Source organism: Papio anubis, chromosome 7 (genome assembly GCF_008728515.1).
Source record: "Papio anubis isolate 15944 chromosome 7, Panubis1.0, whole genome shotgun sequence".
Taxonomy (NCBI): Eukaryota; Metazoa; Chordata; class Mammalia; order Primates; family Cercopithecidae; genus Papio; species Papio anubis.
In genome coordinates this window covers 137607570-137624026 of record NC_044982.1, presented here as the reverse complement: position 1 = coordinate 137624026, position 16457 = coordinate 137607570, and the positions used below count along the sequence as shown (strand labels likewise).

Sequence of the window (16457 nt, the reverse complement as noted above, 5' to 3'; positions counted from 1 at the left end):
TAAGTCTTTAGCATGTCAATTGTAGAGCACATGCGTAAGTTACCATTGTGCTTTGACCCTAACAGCAATTTTAATGCTTGAGTCTTATATATAAATATGCATATATCAAACAACTGCCAAACCAGTATCATCTCTATTGCCTTAGTGGGAGACACACACATACACACCCTAAACATAGACTCAGCAATAAATTCAAAAAATTCAATTGAATAGAGAAATGTGTATTGTCAAGAACTGCAATTTCAGTCTCATCTTTGTTGCAAACTTTCTGGTTGACTTCATTCTGTGTTTAACAAGGTCCAGTATTGTCCTGTAAGTCCATGTTACAAGATGGACTTTATTAGTGAAAACTTTTCCTAACATTTTGCTAGATTTATACATTGCACTGATTTACTCTAATGAAAACTTAACTGCCCTCTTAGGATACTGCTTCCTCTGCAGTCCTCTCAGTTGGAGGCTCTTTTTTTTTCCCCTCACACAGTATTCATACCACAGTCGAGAGGTGTGCGGTAGGTATATGTATGCCTACTACACATTCTATATAACTTATTTAATCACATTTGTTGGTTATTGTCTGTCTCTCCTCATTAGCCCATAAGTTCCATAAGGAAAAGCATACTGTCTGTTTTGTTCCCTTATGTATCCAAAGCTCCTTTAAGACTATCTGTTAAGCACTCAGTAAATATATTTAATACTCAAGAAATAAAAGGACTCAGTAAATGTTCATTGCACTCAGCAAATATTTATTAAACTAATGGACAAACCAATTTCAATTCAGTGACAGAATGATAGGCACATCTCACTGCAAAGAGTCATTCTAATACCTAAGCATGATACAAATGTGATTGTTGCAAATGAATAGAAATATATCACCTTGTTTTGTGCAAACTGATAACTAAATCTCTCAGGTAGTCAAACTCTTAGCATTCACTTCTTTATAACACAGGATTTTCATGTCATTTAGTATAATATGCTAATAATTCATTTCATAATATAATGGAAACCCACTGCTTTAAAATTAAACTCAGCCCCTCTGACTACTGCTACCAACCAACAGACCAATATATCTGGGGGAGGTATTTGCAGGTGATCTTATGGTAGACATGGAAAATTATCTTGGAAGTTAAATAACTTGAAATTGCTTGGTGAGCATGGCATCAAAGCAAAAGGAGACAAAATGTGTTTGAAATATACATATTCTCTAAATTATGATGAAATCTAACTCATAATAATCTGAATAGTTCCGTTAAATTTCTACCAAATTTCTGGTTCTCTGGGCTACTCTATGCTTTATATTATTCACTCTGCTTCTGTTCATATAGTCTTTCTCTACATAGTATAAAATACAATTAACAACAATACAACCTATTAAATTGCTACCACAATGGGAGTTTGTATGTCTGACCATCTTAAAGCACATTTCTGGGGTTTCCTCACTCCTTAGCTGTGCAAATTTCTTGGTTTTCTTTTAATGATGTATAATGAAAAGCATAATGTGGAAATTTTACTGGCTTAGTTCTCAAAGTGCTATTTGATATCTTACTTTTAATGGTTTCTTTTTTATTATCCCTGAGCATTGCTAATAGTGAAGAGGTAGCAAAATTAGAGGTGCAGACTAAAATCTGGGCTGGGCACGGTGGCTCATGCTGTAATCCCAGCACTCTGGGAGGCAAACGTGGGCAGATCACTTGAGGTCAGGAGTTTGAGACCAGTCTGGCCCACATGGAGAATCCCTGTTTTTACTAAAAATACAAAAATTAGCTGAATATGGTGGTGCATGCCTGTAGTCCCAGCTACTTGGGAGACTGAGGCAGAAGAATTGCTTGAACCTAAGAGGCAGAGGTTGCAGTGAGACAAGATCCCACCACTACACTTCAGCCTGGGTGACAGAGTTAGACTCTGTCTCGAAAAATAAAGTAAAAATAAAATAAAATCCAAGTAGCTCTTTATAACATAAGGAATCCTAAACCATCTGGCTATTACTTTGAATATTTCTGTAACATGTCATTTGCTCAATATCACCTAGTACTTGTGTATGAGTAACTACTGTGTTTCTTTTTAATGTTTATCTCCCTACAGTGCCAAGTACAGTAACGTGTACTAGGTACATAAAAGTACATGTTAGTTGAATATGAGGATTTTTCTTATTGCTTGTGGTTTAAGCTATAGTTTACAAAAATAATGAGATTTGTTAGTGTTTTAACATTAAAATCCAGACAAAGAGAAAAAATTAGATTTAGCAACTGGGGGAGAGGTATAAAAAGAGTTTTTAAAAATGATCTTTATTTGAGTTCAAAAGCTTAAATGGCATTGTACCACAATAAAGAAATTAACATTAAAACTTTAGTCTTGTAAATAATCTAACAATACACTGTTTAAGAAGAGCTGGCTTATAAATCATGAGTCATTCCAGATACTGAAATTCTATAACTGCTTACATTCCAGTCCTAAAAAGGGAGATATCATGACGTTTTGTTTGGAAGGCAAATTTTAACTATCCACGGTGTGTTTATTTCATTAAAATAAAACAGAAAGTCCTCTTTGTTAAAATTCTGGAAAAAAGTTAACTTCACATTACAATAAGCATCTCAAATGTTGAAAAAACGAAATCATGTTTTAAATATGTTTTAGATTAGAAGAAGCAATTCTAAGACAGCAGTATATATGGAGCACAGAATATTTCTTTTAAGTCATATATACGTATATGCATTCATGTGTACATATACTAATGTTTTACCCCAGTTCCGCTCTTTATCTGCCTTAGCTTTCCTCCAGCACACAGAATAAGGTTTTAGTATACACAGAGTCTCACACACACACACACACACACACACACACACAGACAGCTATAGAGAAGGAAGAGTTCTCAGATCATGAATCCTAAACCACCAGTCTCTATCACTAATTACACCTGAACAGTCAGCAATCACTTTGGAAGATTGTTCAGCACCTATGGATAGAAGTCATTAAACAACAAAATGTTAGAAAAGGGGAATATAGAAATATTCTACTCACCTCATTTTTCAGTTGTAAAAATAAAGCTCAGAGGGGTTGTATGACCTGCTCAAAGACATTCAAGTTCTTTATGTGCAAGTTGAATACATTAGAGCAGATGAAACATTAGGGACTATAGTATAGAAATGCCTCCAAAGAAAAACATACTTATGGCACCAGTAAATACATGATCTGAATCTTATGTTCAAAGAATTCTCCACAATGATGACTGTATCCAGACTGGGGGTAAGGAACACAGAAACTGTAAAGCAACAAACAGTATAGGGAAGCTCTCAGATACCATGAGCCAAGTCCCTTTGCAATGATTTCCTATAGGATAGGAATGTTTTAATTTCTCACTGTCAATCCACACCCTGCTCTGCCATCAAAGACAAAATCAATGAGTTGGGGGGGAGGCACTCACTGACCACTAACTGATATAAAAACACAGAAGATAGTTTTAAAAGTAGATTAAAGCTCTGGAGAAATATGAGATGCTCAAAGTTCAAAAAAGAAACTCATAAATTTGAACAACCTTCTTTCTTAAGTAGATTTCCTAGTAGTCACAATCTAAGCAGAAGATTACAGAAAAAATACCTCTTTAGTGATCTTTATCTTTCTGAAATGGTACAACAACTTCGCTTTTAATTCTACCATCAGAAACAGTGGTGTGTGGTTGACATGTAATTCTCGATGGAGGCTGTGTGGCCTCCTACTAGCCTTTCTGGCCTTTCTACTAGCATCTTTCTTCATTCACCCTCACCTATTAAAATTTAATCCAGGAAAAGACATAAAAACTCATTCACATTTGCCATAAATGAAGGATTAAGGCTATGGTAACTCTCATAAGTTACAACACTTATTCTATGATGATAATTTTAAACCTTAATATAATTACAAGCCTGTAAACTCAAATGGCTGATAGGCAGTATGTGAAGTGGTTATGAGTTCAGCTCTATGGCCAAAATTTCTTGAATTTCAATTCATATTCTAGCACTGATCAGTTATGTGGCTTCGGGAAAGTTACTTAACTTATATTTTGGTTTCATCACTTATAAAATGAAGATGATAATAAAAGTCACCTGTCACATAAAAAGATTACTCATTTATGAGAGTAAGGCATAGCCTTAGCTCTATTAAGTTAACACACTTTATCAAGTACATATTTCAAACTGAAGATTTTCCCAGGTTGAACATGAATTATTAAATTAAAATTTGAGCAATAAATTAAAAGAAACAGCCACTATAACCTGGCCCTTGCTCCCACAGCTTAGACCATCTCATCCAGAAACAAAAAAATCTTGTCACGTTTTAGCATCAGATACAAAAAGTATATTTCAAATATTTAGGGATAAATAAAATATATAATACATTTTCAAGCTTTCCATTTAAAAGGCACAGAGTGCCAAGTTGAAAAAAGAATCAAGACCCAATAGTTTGCTATCTTCAAGAGATCCATCTCACGTGAAATGACACCCATAGACTCAAAATAAAGGGATGGAAAAGGATCTGTCAGCCAAATGGAAAACAAAAAGAGCAAGGGTTACTATTCTTATATCAGACAAAACAGACTCTAAAACAACAATAATCAAAAAGGACAAAGAAGGGCATTACATAATGATAAAGTATTCAATACAACAAAAAGACTTAACTATCCTAAATATACATACACCCAATAAAAATGCAAAATAAAAATAGCTTTTTTTCCTATATAGTAGCATGAATAATCAAAATTGAAAGTTTAAAATGCCATGTATAATTGGAAAAAGATGTGTCTGTACAGTAAAAACTAGAAAACACTGCTGAGAGAAATTAAAGAAGCATTATATAAATATAGGCATATTCTATGTTTGTGAACTGAAAAACTCATTTTGTTAAGATACCAATTCTCCCCAACTTGATCAATACAATGTATTTAAAATGAAGATGACCAAGTATATATTTTAGAAACTGACTAGCAGTTTTTCAAATTTATATTGAAATGAAAAGAATCTAGAATAATCAAAATAATTGTGTAAAAGAAGCACAAAGCTGGAGGACTTATAGTACCTGACTTCAAGATACATTATTAAACTACAGTTTTAAAGGTAGCTGGTTATTGGCATCAATGGAACAGAATACAGAGAACAGACATAAACCAATATGTATGGTCAATTGATTTCTAAGATAATTCGATGAGGAGAGGAAAATCTTTTCAACAAATGGTGCTGAAGCAATATGCAAAGAAGTGATTCTTAATGTTTATACATATAATTAAGAAAAATTACTCAAAATGAATTAGAGACCTAAAAGTAAGAGCTACAACTGTAAACTATAAAGCTATATACTATAAGATTTCCAGAAGAAAATATAAAATATATTAGTGAAATTTGGTTTACAAATATTATTAAATAGAATGCAAAAAGCACAAACTATATTAAAAAATTGATAAATGGGTTTCTTCTAATTATAAACTTTTGCTCTTTAAAAGATGTTATTAAGAAATGAAAGGGCAAGCCACATACTGGGAAAAACATTTGCAAAATATATATCTGAAAAAGGAACTGTTTCTAAACATATGAATAACTTCTTTCTAGGCTGCAGTGAGTTATGATCATGCCACTGTACTCCAGCCTGGGCGACAGAGCAAGATCCTGTCTTTAAAAACGAGCTAACTAAAAAAAACTAAAAAACAAACAAACAAAAAACGAACTAACTAAATAAATAAGCATAAAATACATAAAGAACTCTTATAACTCAATAAGAAGACAAACAACTCAAATAAAAATGGCCAAGATATTTGAACCAACACTTCAGCAGACACTCAATAACCTGTGAGAGCAGCTGTGAGGGCAGAACCCCACAAAGCCACAGGGGTGAAACTGCTCAAGGCCTTTGATGCCCATCCTTTGCACCAGTGTGCCCTAGATGTGGGACATAAAGTCAAAGGAGGTTATTTTGGAGCTTTAAGATACATGGATGGCAAATAAGCACATGAAAAGAAGCAAATAAGCACATGAAAAGAAGCTCATCATGATTGGTCATTAGAGAAATTAAAATAAAACCTAACTAAATACCAGTATATAACTCACAAGAATAGCTAAAATTAAAAAGACCATACCAAGTGTTAGTAAGGAAGTAGAGTAACTATAACTTGTATAGTGGTAGAAATGTAAAATTTTGGATAAGATATTGGCAATTTCTTAAAATGTTATACATACGTGATATAGTTTGGATATCTACCCCCAACCAAATCTCATGTTGAAATGTAATCCCCAATGTTGGATGTGGGGCCTGGTAGGAGGTGGCTGGATCATGGGGGCAGATCCCTCAAGAATGGCTTGGGCCATTCCCTTGGTGATAAGTGAGTTCTTGCTCTGAGTTCACATGAGGTCTGGTTGTTTAAAATTGTGTGGCACCACTGCCCCCCTCTTGCTTGATCCTGCTTTTGCCATGTGACACGACTGCTCTCCCTTCACCTTCTGCCATGATTGTAAGCTTCCTGAGGCCTCTCTAGAAGCTGTGCTTCCTGAGGCCTCTCTGCCAGCGCTGTGCTTCCTGTAAAGCCTCTAGAACCATGAGCCAATTCAACCTCTGTTTGTTGTAAATTACCTAGTCACAGGTATTCTTTTATAGCAATACAAGAATGAACTAATACAGAAAGTAGGTACCAGGAGTAGGGCATTGCTGTAAAGATACCTGAAAATGCAGAAGCAGATTTGGAACTGCATAATGGGCAGAGGCTGGAAGAGTGTGGAAGGCTCAGAAAAGGACAGGAAGATGAGGGAAAGTTCAGAACTTCTTGGAAACTAGTTAAATGGTTGTGGTCAAAATGCTGACAGTGAAGCCCAGGCTGATGAGGTCTCAGATGGAAATTTATTGGGAACTGGAGCAAAGGTCACCTGTGTTGTGCCTTACCAAAGAACTTGGCTGCATTGTTTCCCTACCCTAGGGATCCGTGAAAGCTTGAACCTCAGAGTGATAATTTAGGGTATCTGGTGGAAGACATTTCTAGGCAACAGGGTATTCAAGATGTAACCCTGGCTGCTTGTAACAGCTGACACTCAGATGCAGGAGCAAAGAAATGATCAATGTGGAACTCATATTTAAACAAGAAGCATAACATAAAAGTTTAGAAAATTGGCAACCTAGCCATGTGGCAGAGAAAGATAAGGCTTTTTTGGGAGAATAATTCAAGTAGGCTTTATAGCAATGGCTTGCTAGAGAAATTTGCATAACAAAAAGGGAGTCAAGTGCTAATAGCCAAGACAATGGGAAAAAGACTTTGAAAGCATCCCAGAAATCTAAGACACAGGCCCTCTAGTTACAGGCCCTGAGGCCTAGGAAGACTAAAAGATTTTATGGGTCAGGCCCAGGGACCTGCTGCCCTGCACAGTCTTGGGCCACTGCTCTCTGCATCCCAGCTGCTTCAGTTCTAGCTGGGGCTTTAAAACGCCCAGGTACAGCTTGAGCTGCCACTTTGGAGAATGCAAGCTATAAAATTTGGCAGCTTCCTCATGGTGTTAAGCCTGTAGGTGCACAGAATGCAAGAGTGAAGAATGTTTTGCAGCCTCTGCTTAGATTTGAGGATGTATGAAAAAGCCTGGTTGCCCAAGAAGACGCCTGCTGCAGGGGCAGAGCCTTCATAGATAACCTTTATTAGGGCAGTAAAGAGGGAAAATGTAGGGTAAGAGCCCCCACACAGAGTACCCACTGGGACACTGCCTAGTCGAGCTGTGAGAAGGGGCCACTGCCCTCCAGACCCGAGAATGGTAGATCTACTGGCAGCTTGCACCCTGAACCTGAAAAAGCCACAGGCACTCAATAACCCGTGAGAGCAGCTATGGGGGCAGAACCCCACAAAGCCACAGGAGTGAAGCTGCCCAAGGCGTTTGGTGCCCATCCTTTGCATCAGTGTGCCCTAGATGTGGGACATAAAGTCAAAGGAGGTTATTTTGGAGCTTTAAGATTTAGTGACTGCTCTGCCAGGTTTGAACTTGCATTGGGCCTTCAGTTCTTTTCTTTTGGCTGATTTCTCCCTTTTGGAGTGGCAATGTTAACCCAATGCCTACACTCCCATTGTATTTTGGAAGTAAGTAACTTGTTTTTGACCTTACAGGCTCATAGGCTGAAGAGACTTGCCTTGTTTTAGATGAGACTTTGGACTTTTGAGTTAATGCTGGAATGAGTTAAGATTTTTGGATACTGTTGGGAAAGCATGATTGTATTTTGCAATGTGAGAAGGACAAGATTTGGGAGGGGTCGGGGGTGAAATGATATAGTTTGGATATTTGTCCCTGTCCAAATCTCATGCTGAAATGTAATCTCCAGTGTTGGAGGTGGGGCGTGGGGGAAGTGGTTGGATCATGAAGGCAGAGCCCTCATGAATGACTTGGGCCGTCCCTTGGTGATAAGTAAGCTCTCACTCTGGGTTAACATAAAATTTGGTTGTTTAAAAGGGTGTGGCACCTCCCTTCCACTTTCTCTCACTTGCTTCTTCTTTCACCATGTGATGTGCCTGCTCCCCCTTTGCCTTCTGCCATGAGTGCAAGCTTCCTGAGGCCTTCCTAGAAGCTGAGCAGATACCAACACCATGCTTTCTGTAAAGCCTGCAGAACCATTAGCCAATTAAGCCTCTTTTTTCCTAAATTACCCAGGTTCAGATATTTATTTATAGCAATGTAAGAATGACCTCATATACTACATAACCATGCTGCTCTGCCATCCCACTATTAGATATTTATCAAAGAGAAATAAAATTCTATATCCAAACAAATACTTGTATATAAATGTTCATAGCAGCTATATTTATAATAGCCAAATACTGAAAACAATACAAATATCCACCAAGAGATGAATGAACAACTCATATTATAGTCCCACTATGGAGGACTACTATTCAGCAATACAAAGGAACAGATTATTAATACATGTAACAACATGAATGAATCTCACAATAATTATGTGGAATAAAAAATGTTAGTTGAAAAACAGCATGCACTCTATATAATTTCATTTATGTAAAATTCTAGAAAATTGCAATCTAACCTATAGTGACAAAAATCACATAAATGATTGCCTGGGAATTGGTGGCAAGAAGGAATTACAAAAAAAGCATAACGAACTTTTGAGAGAGATAGATATGTTTTTTAGTTCAAATTGTAATGGTTTTAAAAATTTATACATATGTCAAAACTCATCAAATTTTACACTTTAAATATACGCAGTTTATTGTACACCAATTAGATCTCAAAAAAGCTGAGAAAAACATGTAATTATTTGAAACAAAAGTCATGACACTATATAACATGAGGCTTTTATGTAGATACATTTGACAATAGCACAAAAGACAAGGGGGTGTATATGTAACTATACTGCTCCAAGGTCCTACATTTTAAGTGAAGTAGAACAATATTAACTTTAGATAGTATTTTGATAATTTAAGAATGCATTTTGTAAGCATTAAAGTGGCCTCAAAAAATACAAACGTGGTACAGGTAAATAGCCAACAGAGGAATTAAAATAGAATGACAAAAATATTCAATTAACCAAAAGAAGACAGGAAAGTATAACTGAAAAACAAAGAACAGATGGAATAAATCTCTAAACAAATAGAAACTAGTAGAAATAAGATTAACCATATCAATAATTACTTTAAACATAAATGAAGTAACACTCCCAATTAAAGTGAAGAGATTGTCATCCTGAATTAAAAAAAAAACAAGACTCAACTACAGTTTATTTACAAAAAGTATGCTTTATAAGAACATGAACTAGTTACATGTAAAATGATGAGAAAAGATACCATGTGAACCATAAGCATTGGAAATCTGAAGTGTCTATATTAAGATCGGACAAAATAGAACTCAAAAAAAGGAGAATTATCATAGTTACAAGGGAACATTTTATACTAAAGGAAAAACTTAATAAAAGTATATTTGCTCAATAATTTTAAAATGGCTACTGCAAAAATCAATAACATTAAAGGGAGAAATAGATAATCCTAAAATTATATTTTCATATCCCCTCCAGTAATTAACAGAACTAAATAAAATATCATTGAAGACATAAAATTAGGGTGAGCAAATTTTTTCTATAAAAGGCAAGTCGGTATTATAGGATTTTCAGACCACTGTAGTCTCTGTTGCATATTCTTCATTTTGTTTTATGTTTTTGTTTTTTTACAACCCTTAAAAATGTAAAAACCATTCTAAGTTCATAGAATGTATAAAAACATGCTACACACCAGATTTAATCCACAGGCTACAGTTAGCTGACTCGATACAGAAGATCTGAATAATACTATTAGCCACCTTGATCTGAGATTTTTTTTTTAACTGCAGATATACATTCTTCTCAAGTATACATGGAATGTTCACCAAGACAGACCACATCCTGGACCATAAAACAAGTCTCAATACATTGCAAAAGATCATACAGAGTATGTCCTCAGACCACAGTTTTTTAAATTAGAAATCAGTAATTTTAAGATATCTAGAAAAGTCCCAAACATTTGGAAATTAAACAACACTTTTCTAAATAACCCTACTTTGACCTACTGATGGGTCAAAGTAGGAATTATAGTAAATATTAGAACATTTTAAATTAAGTGATAAAATACAACATATCTAAATACAACACACTTAAAGCAGTGCTTAGGGAAATTTAATCTTTAATTGCTTACGTGAAAAAAGAAAAAAGAAAATGATTCAAAGAACAAGGAAAATATAAATAATTGGTAGGTAAAGGATATATGGAGTTCTTTATGCTATTCTTATCACTTTTCTGTTACTTAAAATTAAAAAGAAAATGGAAAGTTCATAAAAAATCTCTTAATTTAGTTAGTCACATGTGAGGGTGAGAAGCAAAAACAGATAAACAAAATTGGCTCAAGGTAGTAGACTACTCCTCTTTCTATTAGAAATCCCAGAAATGAGCCTCCCACCCCCCAGAACAAATATGAACGAAGTTTTGTTAAACCACTGAGGGTGACAGCAAACAAGAAAATTTCTTGTAACTAATAAAAGATAGAAATCATATTGGATGATATATACTGGGATAAGAATACAGAAGACCACAGTTAAAACAGTGATGCTCTAAATTCAAAATTCTCAGATCTGAAGAATAATAATTAACTAATTAAATAATTCCAGAATCAGAGATTAACTAAAGAATAACTTCCCAAAGAGTAGGCTGGGTAGGTTAATTCCTCCTCTTCCTTGGCCTATATCAAGGTATAGGTTAGAAAGCTATTTCCCTCTGCATTAGTGGTTTGTTAACATTGCCTGCACATGAAATCATCTGAGGCACTGAGGAGCTTTAAACATTACTCAGCCTAGATTCTAATTTAACTGGTCAGACATGAAACCTGAGCATTAGACTTATGTTTGGTATTAAAGAAATAGCATAAACAGGAGGGAAATAAACTTGCCTTATAAAGCTTATTAATGTAGAGTAACTGAGGACTTTGGTCCTGGCACAAGAATTTGGCATGTGGCGCAAAGGAACAGAAAAGAATATTAAAATGTAAATGAATGGGTATTTCAAGTAGGCTATAAGTGGACTATTTAATAAATGGATCATTTGGGAAAAAAAACCCCATCATATTGGAATACAACTATGCTGCTTATAACAACGAGTTAAATTAAATATGGAAATTTAAAAATACTAGAAAAAATGTAGGTATTTTTATAATCTTAGTTAAGTCTTGACAAACACACCACAAAACTGAAACCCTAAAGAAAACATAATTTAAATGAACAAAGTAAAAAATGTAAACTTATCTATTGAGACAACACATGATTAACAGCAACACAAGTAAAAGTGAGAATATCTGTAGTATACATAAAGATAAAAAGGATAAAAATTTTAAAAAATCATTATTTTATAACACGCAAATGGAAAAAGGACTTAAGTGTGTACCACTATAACATCAATCTATAAATCAAATGTTACTAAAATAACATTTAAAAATAAATAAGTAAATCATTAGAAAATTCTGCCTAATAAATAACTTAATTGATTTTTGCTACCTATTCCATTTTGCAGTATACAAAAACTTTACTTACTAGTTGTTATACGTTCTTGACTGTCTGCAATTCTTTCCTTTACTGATTTTGCAGGTGCTTTTTTGCTACCGTGAATAGTGGTTGTGGAGAGTTCTTTCAGTTTCCAGTGGGTCCAAAAGCCTTTTTGAGGTTTTAAACCTGTTAATATAAAATACATATTTAGCCAAATAAATTCGGATTTTGAAAATACCTTTTAATTTGTCAAAGCATTTTTATGATAATTATACATTTCATCCTCACAACAAAAAAGTTCCTTTTTTGTTCCTTTTAAGCTGTGTAGGATTAGATAAGTCATTTAACCACTCTAAACATCTGTATCCTCAGCAATAAAAATAAGAATAATATAAATTATTTTTAAATATATGTAAAGTATGGTAAATGGGAAAGCACTACACAAATATGAACTAATATTATTATTATTATGTTAATAATTATGACTATAAACTATCATGCTCATAAATGTAGCCAATATTTTCTCAGCGGTGAGTGTTCAATGAGGATTATTCACTAGACTGGGCCATCAAATTATAATTTTCTAAATGTTTTTAGATACAGTTATCACTTATTTAGCAGAAGACTTCAGTTTGATTCACTTGAGTGCTTCTAGATAGATTGCCTATGTTTTAAAATATTGTGCATTAAGAGAAAAATTGAAGTATAGCAAGGCCAACAGATCAGCAGATTGAGTTTGTAAAGATGGTTTATTAGTCACAGTTCCCAAGAGTAGGGGGATATCATGCCACAGGGGGCCACATGGGCAAGCCCTGGGGCCAGTCAGGAGACAGAGAAAGAGGGGATAACTGTGGGTAAGAGTCTTTATTGTGCTTTCCTTAGGAAGGAAGAGGCAAGGCAAGAAGGCCTATGGTTGACTAGTTTTAATAATTTCAGCAGGCTTAAGTGCGTAGGAGCTATGCCTAGTCTGGTACCTAGTCCCAGAGCCAAATAAAGTAAGAGCCAAATAAAGGAAATGGTTGTGTGTGACCTCTGAACTGGTTGGTTTAAAAATCAAAAAGCATTTAAAAAACATGCTCATGGGCAAGTTGCCTCTAGGAATTAACTAACCCAAGGAAGTGCGGTCCTTCTAGGGTCATCAAGGTCCCAGATGTCCAAGTATCAGAATATAGAAAATAAAATACATGGTTAATACTGTCCAGTATTGAATAAACCCTACTTGGTCCTGATATATAAAGAGAGAGAGGGCGTACTATGTACCAAACTGTGCTGGACACAAGGGGCACAAAATTCATTTAAATCTAGTCCCTGTCTGCCATCAAGGCAGATGTGAAATTATTTAGCATAGTGCCTGATCCACAGTAAGCACTTAATGTAAGTCAGTTTTACTGTTACTTTTTTTTTTTTTTTTGCAAATTAGCCACTGGTTGATATCTGACTACATTCCAACATTATTTACAAGTTTTAATTAATACTGGTCACAAAACATGAATTGTTCCAAAGAATGACATTAATATAGAGCCACAACATTTGAAATTTATATTTTCACATTGCCAATTTTTAAAAACTAAACTCTAGTAGGATCTATTCAAGCATTTCCTAGGAAATTGTTATCCTATGGGATTTAGAAACAAATGGTATATAAAATAAGGGAGCTAAAAACCTAAAATGTCTTTGCAATTATTTGATAACTTACATATATTCTAATTTTCATTTTTCATTTTATAAAATTTATACAGACATATAATTTAAAGAGTGAAACTATATGTCAAACTATTTGTTTAATTTCCAAAGTCTCATAGTTCCTCACATATCCCCAACACTGCATCTTGCTTTCCAGAATCAACTATCTTTATTTGGGACCCATAACCATAACAGACAAAAAAAGGGCTATATTGTTAGATTTTGATGTGTTAATTTTAGGCATTATCTATTGACGTCCAACTAGGGAAGATAAAAGATTTAATGATCTTTCACTATCTTATCTCATTATCACCACATACAAGCTAACTTCCTATTCTTTACATAATATCAACTGTTATAATTTTCATTGTGTGAATATCAGCATTTACATTATTATAACTACATAAAATCTTGTTGACAGCTAAACTAGTTCTCTCTTTTTGAATATACAGAATAATGTGGAGAATTGAGACTTTAAAAATGAATCTGCTATGCTTATTTTCTTAAGAAAATTTCTTTATCTGAAGTTAATAATTGTTGGATGTTTTTGTTTTCTTATGTTCTATGTACTTATAATTAACTTAACTCCAAACTACTCCCCCCACTATTGTCTAAATTGCTTTTGAATATATTCAGATGCATCAGAGATTCTTTAAGTTTAATATTCTTGGAGACATGTCTCCCAAAGCCTGCCAATGTGCTCAAATCTGAACAAATTTTTTCATTAGGCTTGTGCAGTTATCATCTAGGGAGCTCCCTTCACCATTATTTTGGGGATTCAATTTACATGTCCCATGTGTTTAAGCCTCCAATCTTTGACTCTCATCTTAACCTCTTCGTTAATTTGTGCCTTATTTTGGTGTTTTTTTTCCTCCCATAACTTGATGAGAAAAGATGTATATAAGTTAACAATGTCTTTAGTTCATCCTTACACTTACCTGACAAATTGGTTGGGTCTAGGGTCCTAGGTTATAAATAGTTCTCCCTTAGAATTTGCAAGACATTGTTCCGTTCTCTTCCTTCTTTCAAAGTTGCTGATAAGAGGAACGATACAATTCTGTTTCTTAATCCTTCTGTTCTCTGGGAGTTTTTTTCAGCATTTGCTTTTTGTTCTCTGGGTTCTGAGGACTCACAACAATTTACTGTGGCATACAGCAATTTTTATCCATTGTCCTAAGCACTAAATAATCTCTTTCAAACTGGAAACTCAAGATTTTCAAGCATGGAAAACTTCTTGAAATAATTCTTTGATTATTTCTTACTTTTCTTTCTCTCTGTTCTCTATTTGAATATAATATAGAGAATTGAGATGTCAAAAACAAAAAGGCTTCTAAAGGGTTAGTTTCTTCCCATTTGAGATGGATGCCTAAATAGATCACTGGTCTTCAGTCTTTATACTTTTTTGAAAATACACATTAAAGGCCATAAATTACCTTCCAAGAACCTTAGCTGTCATCTTATATATTTTGAGACATAGTATTTATTCTTGTCAACTTGTTCAAAACTAGTTTCTATTTCTCTAATTTCCATTATGATTTCTTCTTTGAAGACTGAGTTAGTAGGCACATATTTCTTATTTTATTTTTTCATTAACTTTTAAGTTCCAGGGAACATGTGTGGATGTGCAGGTTTGTTACATAGGTAAACACGTACTATGGTGATTTGCTGCACAGATCCCCATCACCTAGGTACTAAGCCCAGCATCCATTAGCTATTCTTCCTGATGCTCTCCCTCCCTCTGCATCCCCCAAAGACCCTAGTGTGTGTTGTTCCCCTGCATATGTCCGTGTGTTCTCATTGTTCAGCTCCCACTTATAAGTGAGAACACGCAGTGTTTGGTTTTCTGTTCCTGGGTTAGTTTGCTGAGGAAAATAGCTTTCAGGTCCATCCATATCCTTGCAAAGGGCATGATCTCATTCCTTTTTGTGGTTGCACAGTATTCCATGGTGTATATGTACCGCATATTCTTCATCCAGCCTATCATTGATGGGCATTTGGGTTGATTCTATGTCTTTGCTATTGTGAATAGTACTGTAATGAACATACATGTACATGTCTTTATAATAGAATGATTTATATGTCTTTGGGTATATACCCAGTGATCGCAATGCCTCTCCAGCAAGGGAACAGAACTGGGTGGAGGCTGAGATAGATGAGCATGTTATTAGGCACGTATTTCTTTTTATTATTATTATACTTTCAGTTCTGGGGTACATGTGCAGAACGTGCAGGTTTGTTACATAGTTATACACAGAGGAACATATTTTAAATTTTCAACTTACATAAAGACATTTCCTATTTTTTGGTCATAGTTTCTAACATACTGCATTGCATTCAATGAATGATTCCATATGATTTAAATCTCTTGAAAGCTGGAAGTATTTGATTTTTGACTGAATATAAAAAGAATTTTTATAAATATTTTGTGTTTGAAAGTAATGTATATTTTTCAATTGTAGTGTTCTATGTGTATACATTACTTCATGCTTGTCAATCATGTTATTTAAATCGTTTATACCTGTCCTAGGTTTCATTTTTTTGCTTGCTTCTTCTATTAATTACTAAGAGTTGTACATTTCTTTCTGAACTATTTTTTGTCTTGTCATTACCCACAATCTTCCAGAATTATTATGGCTATGCCAATAATTGAGATGATGTTCTTAGGTTCATACAAATTCTTTGATGAGGTGCCTATTCAATTATTTTTAAAATTATTTATTTATTTAACTTTACATTCTGGGATACATGTGCAGAATGTACAGGTTTGTTACATAGGTATCC

At 34.4% G+C, this 16457-nt stretch overlaps 1 protein-coding gene across 8 annotated transcripts in view; it reads right to left on the bottom strand.

Annotated features, from left to right (window-relative positions):
* LOC116275848 (protein FAM227B) overlaps positions 1-16457 on the bottom strand; it is a 290793-nt gene that overhangs the window by 179247 nt on the left and 95089 nt on the right. For all 8 annotated transcript variants that reach the window (XM_031668708.1, XM_031668712.1, XM_031668713.1 and 5 more), the window contains one exon: positions 12042-12179. In XM_031668708.1, coding sequence (XP_031524568.1) covers positions 12042-12179 — 138 coding nt within the window. The remainder of the gene's footprint in view (positions 1-12041; positions 12180-16457) is intronic.